This window comes from Pygocentrus nattereri, chromosome 15 (genome assembly GCF_015220715.1).
Source record: "Pygocentrus nattereri isolate fPygNat1 chromosome 15, fPygNat1.pri, whole genome shotgun sequence".
Taxonomy (NCBI): Eukaryota; Metazoa; Chordata; class Actinopteri; order Characiformes; family Serrasalmidae; genus Pygocentrus; species Pygocentrus nattereri.
Genome location: NC_051225.1, coordinates 5348313 through 5362179, shown reverse-complemented (window position 1 = coordinate 5362179; position 13867 = coordinate 5348313). Strand labels below are relative to the sequence as shown.

The following is a 13867-nucleotide window of genomic DNA, read 5'->3' as shown; positions in this document are numbered from 1 at the left end:
CTCCTTCTTTCATTCGGCTTTCTCTGGAGCTTCTGGCTTCATATTTTTGTGTGGTAGATGACTATCTGCACTGGGACAAGCTCCATAGATCACTTATTGAGACTCCACCTGGCTCCATGGAAAAAAAGTAGTATAAAAAAGGATCCTTTTTCTCTTCTCCAGAGAGAAAAAGACACAATATCTCTCCCTCTCTCATTTTTTCGGAGCAGAGATTAAAAGAGAGACGAGAAGGCTGAGGAGCTTGGCTGGAAATCGTGGCTGTTGGATTGGGGGTGCTGCTGCAGGCCTTTTTCTCATCATCTTAAATCCCTCAGGCTGTGAGATGAGGCCCCCTGACCAACAGACAAAACTCCCTGGCAGAAATGAGAGGCCTCCTAAAGCAAACAGCGAGGACTGACCCCCTCTGCACTCCACATGGCCTGATCTACTCTGCAGGATGAGCATGCTGTGCTTTTTTTTTTTTTTTTTTTTGGACAGAAACAATCCTGCAAAGTTTCGCTCCCAAACCAAGCATGAAATAGAGACAGTCTGGGTCTAAGATTTAGACCAGACTCTAAGCTCTAAGTGCTGGAACTACGAGGGTAATGAGGCTGAGCATAAGCACAGACAAAAATCTTCAGCTTGACTGCGACTATGCAGCATATTTGTCCATTTTTATAGACAACAATATCTAATACAGTACGTTATAGACCTGCACTGACCAATTAGAAAACTGTGCAAACTTCACTACCATTTGTGATCGATAATCAACAGCTTAGAATCAATATTTTCGTCAATATAACTCCAATTTGGTTTCAGATAGATAAAAAACGGATTCTAATTTGCTAGTCCAGTGCATCCTGTCCAGTTTCCTCCTGTGTTGGAGATCCCTCAGTGTATACTTTCTTTTCTATGTGAATAAAACATTTTCTGGACTATATTGAACAGAAATATCTGAGGTGGTATCTGTTACGCCGATGGAATGGCCACTAGGGGGCCTCCACAAAGATGTTAAAAGTTTAGAAACGTTCGATGTGTCCAGAATGATGAATGGGTTGAGTGAGATAGCTGTATTATTTTGAAAATTAAGCTATATTAAAATGAATTTCAAGACATCATCCTACACTAGTTGGTCAAAAGTTTGTGGACACCTGCTGCGGTAATGGTCTCTGCTGTTCGAGGAAGGCTTTGATGCAGGAGCATCAGATATTGATGTTGAATGATCAGTTCGGGATCACTCCAGGTCATCCCAAAAGTATTGGTTGGTGCTCGATCATTCCAGAGAATGCAGTTTGACTGCTCCTCAGCTTGATGCTGGGTGCCTTCATACCCCTCTAGCCTACGCTTGGCATTGGAGAGGGTGACCTCATGTGCGGATACTCTAGAAAATCCTCTTCTTTTGTCAAAACTTTTCGATGGGGACTATAAAAGCTATGTGCACTTGAACTACTGTCAGCAGTGAGTGCACCTTAGTGTAGCTGAATTCTGTAATAAGAAGGGGTGTCCACAAACTTCTGGACACATTAAATGCAGTGTATTTCAAAGTAGGGATCAACTCTCACAGCCGGTTGCTTTAAACAGATAATTACGATATACTTTATCATTTTATAACTTCTTGTTCACACAAGTCCTATAATGTTAACTAAAATATTTAGACAAATAGTTTGCAATGTTTAATATCATTTATAGTTATTATACTATATAAACTACAAAAACTATTCATATGACAAACATATGATTAAAACTTCTGAATGGTATTATATGCACTTACACTGTCACACTCTAATAGACTTGCTTATATAGTTTCTGCCTCCAAATCTATAAACATGGACAAATACATTCACCGGCCACTTTTGTTCAGTTGCTTGTTAACACAAATAGCTGATCAGCCAATCACACGGCCACAGCTCAAGGCATTTAGGCATGTAGAGGTGGTCAAGACAACTTGCTGAAGTGCAGACCGAGCATCAGAACGGGGAAGAAAGGGGATTTAAGGGACTTTGAACGTGGCGTGGGTTGTTGGTGCCAGACGGGCTGGTCTGAGTATTTCAGAAACTGCTGATCTGCTGGGATTTTCACGCACAACCATCTCTAGGGTTTACAGAGAACGGTCCGAAAAAGAGGAAATATCCAGTGAGCGGTCAGTTGTGTGGACAAAAACGCCTTGTTGATGTGAGAGGTCAGAGGAGAATGGGCAGACTGGTTCCAGATGATAGAAAGGCAAAAGGAACTCAAATAACCAACCAACATCTCTGAGGAACGTTTCCAACACCTTGTTGAAAGTCTGCCACGAAGAATTAAGGCAGTTCTGAAGGCAAAAGGGGGTCCAACCTTTTACTAGCAATAAAGTGGCCAGGGAGTGTATGTGCTGCATAACTAAAGTAGCAGTGGAAGCCTCAGCTTTCTTTACTGCATTTGCCTTGTGGCTCCAGTGCACAACTAAAGAACTGTAGACACCAAACATGTCGCCTACATTTAGACCGATTTTTCATTTTTCACCAAAAAATTTAAGTAAGGAAAGGAAACACTCAGTTTCTCTGCTCACTGCACCCAGTCCAGTCCAGGCCAGACGTCCAAGGCCTTTAGAGCAGCAGAGCTCCAGTCCGGCTCTCTGAGGAAGATGGATGTGGTGTTGTGAGCGAGTAAGGTCAGACGTGAGTGAAGTGAGCATTCGGTGGCATGTGGTCAGCGGGAACCAAGGGTGTGGCCACCGGTCCACAGCCACAAGAAACTCGCATCTGGCTAAAGCGCACAGAGGTTTGTTTTCCTTTCATTTTTCCATCCATATGAATGTTTGAGTGCTGTAGAGCACAAGCGGACGCATACGATACGTAAAAGAGGATTCACTGGTACGAAAAAGAAAACAGACACACGTTAGAGGAGCAGGAGCAGGACAAGAAAGATGGAGGGCCGGGGGAAGAACGGGTAAAGGAGAGAGGGAAGGGCATGCACTTTAAAAAGCTCTCAAAATGCCATCTGCTTCAGGGACAGTGGGCAACTTTGTGGACTCAGTGAGACACTTACCAAAGGCTTCTGAAAAATGATAAAGAATAAGAAAAGAAACAGAAAAAAGGGAAGAGAACAGCAGATTTTAGGGTTGGTGTTACACAGGGTTTACTGTTTCGGTGGGGAACAGCCATTTAAAAGGTGAAATATGTCTATTTAATGTATACAGTGTCAAACAACATGCGTCACTACCCCTACTAGCATGTTTTAAAATTGTAAAGAAAATTTTAAAGCTGTTTAGTAGGTTTTATGTACAGCATATATGAGTTCTTAGCAAACTAATTAGCAATTATTATTATTAACAACAATTACTAAAATCCATAAGGTTAAATTATACATTTAAAGAACATATAATTAAGTTAATTTTCAAGGTATTTAAATGACTACTTATGGTATTTAACAAATAAATGAATAAATACAGCATCTTTAACACAGTCCAGCATTTTTAAATATATGTCATACACATTAATGCAGGAACACATTTTTTTGAATGCTACCTACATAGGGACTTCATAACACATGCATAAGCACTGAATAACATTTAGAAAGAAATACTTATTGTCTATTTATAGGCATATTCACACAATGTTTTATGAAGTAAATGACACTGGCCTTAAACTAAAATGACCTGTTATGAAGCATCATTTCCAAGTAATTACAAAGCAGTTAAGAATGTCACTTCTTAGCATAGGCTGTTCATGAATATTTAAGTACGGCTTTATGAATACATTATTCATCGCTTATGCATGTGTTATGAAGTCCTTATGTAGGCTGCCTTCCAGTAAAGTGCTCCATTTTCTCAATCGGTTTTAGCCGTCAGTTATGGAAAGATTAGAACATTTTATTATCAGATTAGAACCTGGATGGACAGACATTAAACACAGAACATTTAAAAATAAAAAACATCAGACCCAGAAACAAACAAACGGAGACAGAGACGGAGGACGCGTGCAGAGGTGTGAAGGGGGGGGGGTACTCTTAATACCTGGCGCTTCTTTCAAGCAGGAACACAAGCTTCTTTGCAAAAGAGCATATGCAATTTGACTTGTTTCAAAGGTTACGTCCTTCATAAGACTTGATATGCTCCCCTCACTGAACGTCTGAAAGAGTCCCATTGCTTCAGTCCTGTCCTCGACGAGAGAAGTCAAAAGCATTTGTGCTCAAGCGCCGAGCTCAGAAGCACTACTCGCGCCTATGATATCCCCAGTGAGGCCACACTGTCCATTACCGCCGTGAATTGCTGCACTCAAGTTTTTACATCGCTCAGAGCAGTTGCTACTCGCCATCAAACCAGTGCTGAGTAGATTTTCTGTTTAGCTGTTCTTACAAAACGTCCTTACTCTGAAATTCTTCAGTGATAAATGACATATCGCAGCGTATGACTAGCTGAAAAGGCAGTGGGCCTCAAACCAGTTTATGTAGACAACAGGACTTCAAATCAAGACCTTGAATCCAGTCAGTGGTCCTGAATTTCGCACTTACTGGTAGGTATCATACTAGGTGGCCAATCATATCAACAGGTTGTTTAACCACCAGCGATTAAAAAATGCAGGACCAGCAGAAAGTAGATTCAGGTAGAGGTCTGACCTCTGCTGTAGACAATAGGTCACATAAGGTGCGCTATGAACTGTGCTTTACATCTTCCAAACAAGACGCCACGAATTCTGTTTGTGACTAATCACTGACCGAAATAGCTCCTGACAGTCTGAGACTGTGAGCGCTCTGGGCTTAATAAAATATAACTTCATTAAGCCGATCTCCTTGTATCTACACTCCCTGTGTGTTGTGCTGGTTTGAGTGGATCAGACACAGCAGTGCTGATGGACTTTTAAATGCTGTGTCCACTCAATGTCCACTCTATTAGACACTCCTACCTTGTTGGTCCACCTTGTAGATGTAAAGTCAGAGACAATAGCTCATCTGTTACTGTACAGTTTGTGTTGGTCAACCTCTCGTTCTTCATCAGTGGTCACAGGACGCTGCTGACAGGACGGTGTTGGCTGGATATTTCTGGTTGGTGGACTATTCTCAGTCCAGCACGGACACTGAGGTTTAAAAACTCCAGTAGCACTGCTGTTTCTGATCCATTCATACCAGCACAACACACCACCAGTATGTATTACTGCAGTGGTGAGAATGATCCACCACCCAAATAGTGTCTGCTCTGTGAGGGTCCATGGGGGTCCTGACCACTGAAGAACAGGGTAACAAGTATCAGAGAAACAGATGGACTACAGTCTGTAATTGTAGAGCTACAAAGTGCTCCTAATATGGCAAGTGGAGCTGATAATGGACAATGAGTGTAGAAACAAGTAACTGCACTTAATGAAGTGGCAGGTCAGTGTATGTCATCAAATTCTGTTTCACTGAATCCTTCAGTTTAATTTGTCTGGCACAGATATCAGTTAAACTGCATCATAGCCTCCAAATCTGGACTAACCTACTCCTCTTTCAAAAGCATCAGCTTTTGCTTTTCAAAGTTTGCACATATCGAAGAAAAAAAAAGAGCTAATTCAGGGATTTTTCTGCTGTTGCTTTTATGAACAGTAGACCCCAAACCAAAATGCAAGAGGGTTTCAATTCAATCCTGCAACAAAAGCCCTCGCGCAACAGTAAGCATATTTGAGCAACGCAACAGAAAAGTGGAGCACAAGTCTCTTACCTGATCTGAGCTGTTTGATCCGCCCATTGCTTGTACTGGGATCAATCGGCAAGAAGTCTTTGAACCAGGTGATCTCTGGGTCGGGGTTGCCGCTGGCTGCACAGAGCATATTGGCTGTACGTGTGCGTTCTACCACCTTCAGCTGAGGACCCATATCAATGTTGGGGAAGCCCGAAGGTAGTAGGTCCTCTGTGGAAGAAAAGAAGAGAAAAAACATTTAGATGCTTCCATGACTGTAAACATATGGGCATAAAATCATCGCATATTCATAAAGAGGACATTACAGGTATACCCTACACTCTCCAACAGTGAACAAGTGAATACCATCACTTTAGTGCATGGCACTAATCTCAGTTAATCTGAGCATCTCTGCAGCCAGACTCATCTGTGACAATAAGGCACAATGACACAATGGCTTGCATTAAGTTGGGGGTTACACTTCAAGACTTGTAACCTAATTTTAGCCCCAATTCTTGGCACTTGTTGGCCATAAAAAGAAGACTTCAGAGCAGTCGGGTCAATAGTTGGAGGAGGAAATCGAGTAGCGACACAGACTCAGCAGGAGTGTATCAAACGTTTGATTTCTTTCAACCTGAATCTGAGCACCTGTCCAGGGTGTATCCTGCCTTCTGCTAGGCAACCTCCCGCGACCCTGAGGGAGAAGTGGCTTAGAAAATGTGTGTGTGGTCAGCAACTCGATGTGAACAGACAATGAAAACTAAGCCTGCGAAAGAAGAAAATACAAGGAAAAAAATGCTGAAAGGACACGTGTGTAGTAAAGATCAAGTACATGTTCATCCATGGCCCTCACTTAAACATGTTCATGTGATGTTTCTTTACTATATTGCGGTGAAAACAGTAGCAGCAAGCTACATCACGTTTGTTTATTTGAATTTAAAGTCGTGTATTGTGTGCTCAAGTCATTTAGTGTGTGATTGCCGATATTTCATTCGACCATAAATCTGCAGAGACCAGTCAGAGAGAGAGATACCCATCTTTTTTATAAACAGGTAGGATATAAGTCATGTAGTGCAGCCAAGACCTTAGGAGAAGTAGGAGTAGATAGATAATCTTGATAAACCCAAGGGCGTCATTAGGATCATCTCAATTAGACAGTAAACTCTGCCACTCTTAAACACTCTCTACCTCCACCTACTGGGGGCAAAATGTATATACCAACACAAATACACCTGACAAATTAGGATGCCTTCCTTATTACCACAACCCAGAACAGCTTGTGTCCCTTATGCGCAGCACGGTACTCCAACAAAAGCCTCCAACAAAAGCACTTTCTTCCTTAGTGGTGCCATAAGTAGGGACTGAAAGACAAGACTGAGAAAAATCCATTTATTTTCATGACCTGACCTGATGGAAACCTGTGGGCACCATGCGATCTGCCATGTCTCCAAGTCCCTTTGGATGCCCTGAGGGCCCCGGCTGGCACATTCCGGTCTCAAAGAGTCAAGCCTAGCATTTAACCCCACATCCCGGCTCTTGTTAATGAGCGGCATGGCACAGGGAATAGGATGCATTAGATCCCCTGAATTTCCAGGCAGTAAGATACTGTCAGATAGCAAGTCCTAGAATTGTTTTGCCCAAAAGCCAAGAAGGAGATTATACAAGAGAGACAGAAATGAATACACATTAGCCTTTTCACTAATAGTTTTTTGGTTGCAGGCTAAAATTTCAATTGCACAGTAGTATTTTGGAGTCTTGAAGATGCACAGTGTAGATTGCCTCCTGCCTGAGCATTCCTCTTTAAGATAAATATTTCATCACAGGCTTCCTGGGAGAGAGAGGCATTTGTGCTGGTTTAGGCTTTACGGTCAAACTTTACCCATCGATTATTAACCAGGGCTGATATGTCATCGCTTTGCTTGCTGGATCCCTCCAGGGAGGGAGCCGTAACCACAGCCCCAATTTGCAACGACACACACCGTGTTCCTATCCTCCATCTATCTCTCTCAACTCCTCTGTCTATTTGTAATCGCACTCCTGAATGAGACAGATGCCCAGTTTCACTTCACTTTACTCATCTCCCCTGAACTAGAGGCATCCCGTCATCCCGAAAGCGGCTCTGCTGCGTTTTTGGCCATAAGGGAACACATTGTAGCTGTGGTTGCAGTCTAGATCTGTCAGACTGACACTTGAGTGGGGGATCTTTCTTAGCCACATGAATTAAGCTTTAAACACACTAAGGGTAATTTGCTGTGAGCTTAATTAAAAGCGGCAAGCACAGGGATCAGATGGAGATGAGTGGAGGAGCCTGGAGTGGCACTGGCTGAGCAGTAGAGAGAGATGTCAGAGCAATAAAAATTCTATTACTGCCACCAACTCCACTCGTGGGCCAATACCAGTCAAAGAGGGCATGGCAATAGACTCACAGCAATAACAATGTAATTTACTGTTGATATTGCGTAAAGGTAATAATGACCGAGGACAGGAAGGGGTAAGGAAAGCAATAACATTTTCTCCGAGATGGCATGACCGATCTGAGATAATCCACAGCGAGCATCACCCCTGCAAACAACTCAAGGGAACGCAGATGCTCTTCTAGGAACAGCTCTCAGCAGGGCATCTCTTGTGAGGAAGGCCGAGAAGATACAAGTTCCTTCAAGGTCATTGGGCTTGGCAGAGGGGGAAGGTAGGCAGCCAGCAGATCCACACTTATGCCTGTCCAAGTTTTCAGCCCAATCATGTCAGTAATTATACATTTACACTTCTTCCCAGAGCCAATTGCAAATCTTCACTGCTTAATGGACAACGTCCTCCAACTGACCCATTCCATTTTCACAGCCATAGTCCCACTTGTGATTACACTGTTCGATATATGGGTTTAGTCTTGTCCGTTGCATATTCTACCACATGACCTGCACATGCCATCCTGCTTTTGCTAACATAAAGCGCTAATGTGCCACTCCGCTCCTAACCTCTACCCATCGACCTTAATTGATAGGCTTTCAAATGGCCATCCATTAGCCTAAAAAATACCCCTTTCCATGTTTCTTATCGAGCCTGACTGAAAGCTGTTCTCTCAGTAACATTGGACTCAGGTGGTCCCCTGCTTGCTTTTGTCCAGCACTGTTTCGGAGGACTTGCTACAGGGGCTGTGGTGATCCTTAAAATTCAAAGCGGAATGCAATTAGCAGTTGGGGAGCTCACAGAGGCCTGATATTCTGGGCAGTTCAGGCGGTCAACCCTGGCCTGGCAGAAAGGCTATTAAGCTGTGGTGATAATGGCACTGTTATGATGAGCGCTCCAGGAGGGTGGTGGCTGAGTGTTCTGGCCACTTTGTTCGACAGCTGGTTCTGTATTCATACAATCCAGCAGAGTGCTACTCCCATGGCATTAGCTGCCCTCCCCCAATCCCGGCTTTGTAAATAGCGGCTGCTGTCATTATAGATAATTGTCTTTAATAGTTGTCCGTGATGCTCATTACGCAAGGGACAGGTGCAAAGCCTTTAATTTGATCGGTTGGTTTGCAGTCGCTGTTGGAGCTGTGTCTACTGTGGTTATGGGGGAAAACAGCAGTAGCTGGTTCAGGTGGCTTCTTCATGAACCATACTTTCGAGTAATAGTCTCAATACAAAAGCCAAAGAAATGTGGCTTACAGTGAGCCAAGAGTGGGTATCTTCAGCATGGACTAAACTACATTACGTATGGCATAAAACGGTGGTTTACTGTAGCTTGTCTATTTAATAAATTAGTAACAAACTACTGCATAATTGACAGCAATAATACTGTTCCATTGCCTCTGGTCACATGCTGGAAGTGCAGCAAATACCATGGGCATATCCAGCGCACTTATTATTCATCTAATTATTTTTTACTTACTGAGATGATTTAATATAATCAGTGCTATAATCAGTTTAACTGATTACTCCTCAATACAGCCAGGGATGGGGCTTTAAAAAGCACTGTGCATTCATATTACAAAGGTTGTGTGGTTGGGTGTGGGTGGGGTAGGAAGCGACACAGGGCAAGATGACACAGAGGATGAATGAGAAAAAAGGAGAACTTGGTGCAGAAACCAAAGGAAGATATACATATATATCAGGGAGGGAGAGAGAGAGAGAGAGAGAGAGAGAGAGAGAGAGAGAGAGAGAGAGAGAGAGAGAGAGAAACGACCACACTTTCCAAGCAGAATGGATGTTTGCATAAATTTGCAGCCCCAGCAGTTTGGATGAAAGGTGGTTCAATTTCACCTACTGTGCTCTCAGCAGAAAAGCTCTTCAATTAACACAATCGACAGAGCAGTAAGGGCTAAAATGCGCGTACGTGAATGTGTGTCTAAGAAGGAGAGGAAAAATAATGTGCGCAAGTTTATATCAGAGAGCCACTGGTCACTGTGTGGAGCTTGAGGTCAGCCGTACTGTCATTTTATGTCAGCACGCTCCAGTGCCCACGGGACAGAGACACGGGTGCAGGAAAACTCATCATCGCCTGATCGCAGAGAGAGAGCCTGGGCACACAGGGGCCGCTCAGTGGCAGATAATGCCCCATTATTCAGTGCAAATTCCAGCTCCTCTGCTGCTGAGGCGCTCTTAGAGCCTCCGATCTGCACACAGCACCGCGCCCACTGATAGCCTACCTGCTCCCTGCAGGATCAAGGGCACCATTTCCAGCCAAATTTCCGACAGGGGAAAGAAAGTTGTGGCGGGAATGCAGAATATAAGACCTTGGTGGGAACACTACATCATAAGCACTTAAGGCTTGGAGACAGGTCTGTGTGTGGTTGCTCAAAACCGTCTCTCTGAAATCCCGACTACACGCTGCATCCTACAATTGAGGCCAAGGAGTCACGTAGTTCTCGAATTCACCTTCGCAAATCCTTCAGTTTCCAGACAGAGATCCTAAAAAAAAAAAAAAAAAAAGACAAGAAAAATCCTCTATTCCCTATCTGACTTCTGACTTTCTCACACTGCCAAAAAAGGCTCTTTCTGAGCTCCAGGATTCAGGCTTTGTGCCCCTGGAATACAAATCAGTAAGGCTGTGTATGTGTAGGTGCTGGAGACGATACACAGATGCCCCAGTTGCTGCCAGCACACCCCTATTGGGCTTTGATAGAGCTACAATCGCTGGAGGAGCCTGGGCCCTGTCAGACGCTGTGTAATTAGGCCGCGGCGTGTGGCGATGTTTGCACGCGCCTTGCCTCGCTCATGACCGGGCCCAGCTGTTTCTGCCACACGGCTGTCAAGGAGACTTATCAACACCTGAGGAGGCGGGGCTGCCCATGAGCTAGTGAATACATGCTAAAAAGGAGGAGGAGGAGGAAGAATGGAAAAGCGATGATTGAAACAGAAGGCTCATTCTCGGGCTGACTGTGGACCAGGAGAGCGATCTTAGGCTCCGTCATTCTGCCTCAATGCCCTGCCTGCTGACGAGCCACCCCAAGCCTAGCCGAGATGACTTGAGCGAATTCCTCTGCTGCGATGGAGAGAGATGTGCAGAGATGTTCTGACAGCCTGTGTGTTAAGTGGCTCCCACCAGAGATTCCTTAGCAGTAGCTAAAACGTGCATGCTCCGGCCCGAGTTCCCGGAACAAGAACCACTTGGGAAGGTCATGGGGCCTGAGCTGCTGTCATGAGTAGGACCTGGGCAGTTAAATTCACAGATTCATTCGTTTGCCCACAGCAGTTCAAGGAAAACAATATCGTGGTGTCATGTGAGTTCATTTCTGCACAACTAACTGCAAGCTGTCATTTTTCCATAAATCATTTTATCACCTCAGCAAACTGGATTTCACAATGCATATTCGGGCAGAGTGCACTGTCCACAAGAGAAGTGATTGCACCAGACACACCAGCCCAATCTTCTGTCAGAGAGAAAGAAAAGAAGAGCTCCCTCAGTTTATTTTTGTCCACCGAAGTTCCTTGGCTGTACTTTGGTGGGTCCTGAGTGGCATGAGGGTAGACAGGCGAGCTACGGAAGAGACAGGAGACGAGACCAGGCCATTAAGTCTCCACAAAAGCTCAGGCAAGCAGTGCACAATGTCAATAAGGGCATTTCCATCCCAGCACCCGTGTCCTGTCCTGCTTTATTTGGAGCATCACAGTGGAAGGCACATACTGTACAACAGCGTCAGTGCTTTATAGGGATTAAATGAATGGCAGATCTTATGAGTTTTTCTGTGAGGGTCCAGTATACAAGATCTCTCTCCAGCAATGATGAATGAAATGTGAAAAGAGAACAGGAAATGTCATGACATCACATCTCACTCATCCTGAAAGCCAGAAACACAATAGAAGACATACAAGACAGATGCGTGGGCAAGATACGACACATCTCATGAAAAGTGAGCCATCGGCTCAGTTTTTAAAGATAAATTTCTTGTCTTAAAACTGTGCCCTGGTTCTAAAGAAGAAACGCTCAGACTCCGGCAAGAGCTGCAAAGCAAATGAGCAAAAGTGAAAATCCCCTGCTTCCTCTGTTAAGAACATAAGTGGATGGCAGAAAAAAAAGAACAAAGAGTTGAAAACCCTATAACCAAACAGGGGGTGATCAGTTAACTCGGTGCTTTTAGCCCAAAGTAATTAAGCCTTTAATAACATAGCATGGTTGCTTTTGCCTAGAGAGTAAAGCAGCAAATACATAGCTTTTTTTGGGGATAAATGGAAAATTGTCTGTATGGCTCTAATTGCTTATTGCTGCTAATTGCTGAGGAGACATCAGGCAGGGCAGGAACTGGGGGCTGGATTCTCACCAGTGAAATTATGAACAGATTAAAAATGGACACAAATACAGACACACGAGAGGAATGACAAACACCTCAAGCAGCTCGGGCAGAAAACACTGGGTTCCTTGTTTTGTTTGGGCTAGTTCAGTGCAAATCAGTGGGAACATTCCATTCTGCAATTTCTGTAGTGCTTCAATCAGTTCCCAGCCAGTGCTGCTGCTTGGCATCCCAGTGCCTTGAGCAAATACGGTGACGCTGCTCTTTGCTTGCAGCGAATGGTGTGGCCGTTAGCCGGTACAAGTTCTTAGCAAGAAGGCTGTAATGAAAAAGATGGGAGGTGGGGGGGAGGCTTGCCGTTCAGGGAACAGATGTTCATTTTTCATGGTCCAGTGCCAAGGCTGTCGGAGAAAGGGAGAGAGAGTACAGCAGCAGCAGGCTAAGGCAGCACAAGTTTGCGTGCAGCATGCCCTTTAAGGGCTAGGAGCTGAGCGTTCTTTAAATATTAACAGCTGCCCCTGGATCCAGTCAGGCCGAGGCAGTCCTCCAGAACGGGGCCTCCGTAATCAAGGAAAATCTGGCTGGAGCACATATGCAAACTCTCCTTCTTCAAGTCATGTTCATTCATGAGGAAAGAAATCTGTGCCACTTCACTCAACTCCTGTTTATTCATAATCTCAAAGTCCTCACAGGACCATCGTTCAGGCCCAGTCCTATGCCAAGCTCGTTATTGATCTCTTACTTTAGCTCTGGGAGCCTGTCCGCCTAACCTCCCATTCCAAAATGAACGCTGCAAAAGAAACCCAAACGCTGAGCCAAATAAAAGCAGAGCTGAGAAGTAAAGGAGGATGTGGAAAAACAGGTCTGTGGTGTCAGAGAAAGGCAATCAAACAAGTGAACACTTCTCTCTGCACGGAAAGCTTACAGAATCTTATCGCTCAATTTCGTATGTGAGAGGCAGAACAAGCTGTCCATTTATCCTGAATTTCCACCAAGCAATAAAACAATCAGACAGACCGAGCCTGTCTTAATGCTATTTTCTTGCGATCTCTTTCTCTTGCTTCTTGGCTGCCTAGAAGAGGGGGCGCAAGGTCGCCCTACTTGAGCGGGCATTACATGAATCGATGGTGAGAGTGGGGAGACTGAATGCCCCCAGAGATGAGAGTTTCAGCCATTTATCCTACTTCGCCGCTCCCCATGCCCAATCACGCTTGATTACTGCTCTCCAGGTTGCCAGGATCAAAGGATTTGAGGGCCATAAACTCGTCTAAGCGAATTTCCGGCGTGCCGCTCTTTCTGAAAACCCACTAGGATGGAGTACGTGCTGTATGTGAATACAGTTCTTGCTAGCCCTCTCTTTCTTCTCCCCATTCTCCCATCTCGCTTGCCCACTGGGGACCAAAGTGAAGGGTAAGACAAGAGGATGAGAGCTGCCGATCCATTCCGAGCTTAAATGAAAGCTAAATTCCCAGGCTCTGTGTGTAAAGTGCCACAAGTGTCATATAACTCACTCCGGTTTCCGCCACCTTAAGGTCTTCCCTGACACG

General features: G+C 44.5%; 1 protein-coding gene across 19 annotated transcripts in view; it reads right to left on the bottom strand.

The window, feature by feature from the left end:
• The window catches only part of ptprsa (protein tyrosine phosphatase receptor type Sa), a 364902-nt gene that overhangs the window by 154644 nt on the left and 196391 nt on the right, over positions 1–13867 (bottom strand). For all 19 annotated transcript variants that reach the window (XM_017693300.2, XM_037545527.1, XM_037545523.1 and 16 more), the window contains exon 6: positions 5648–5836. In XM_017693300.2, coding sequence (XP_017548789.1) covers positions 5648–5836 — 189 coding nt within the window. The remainder of the gene's footprint in view (positions 1–5647; positions 5837–13867) is intronic.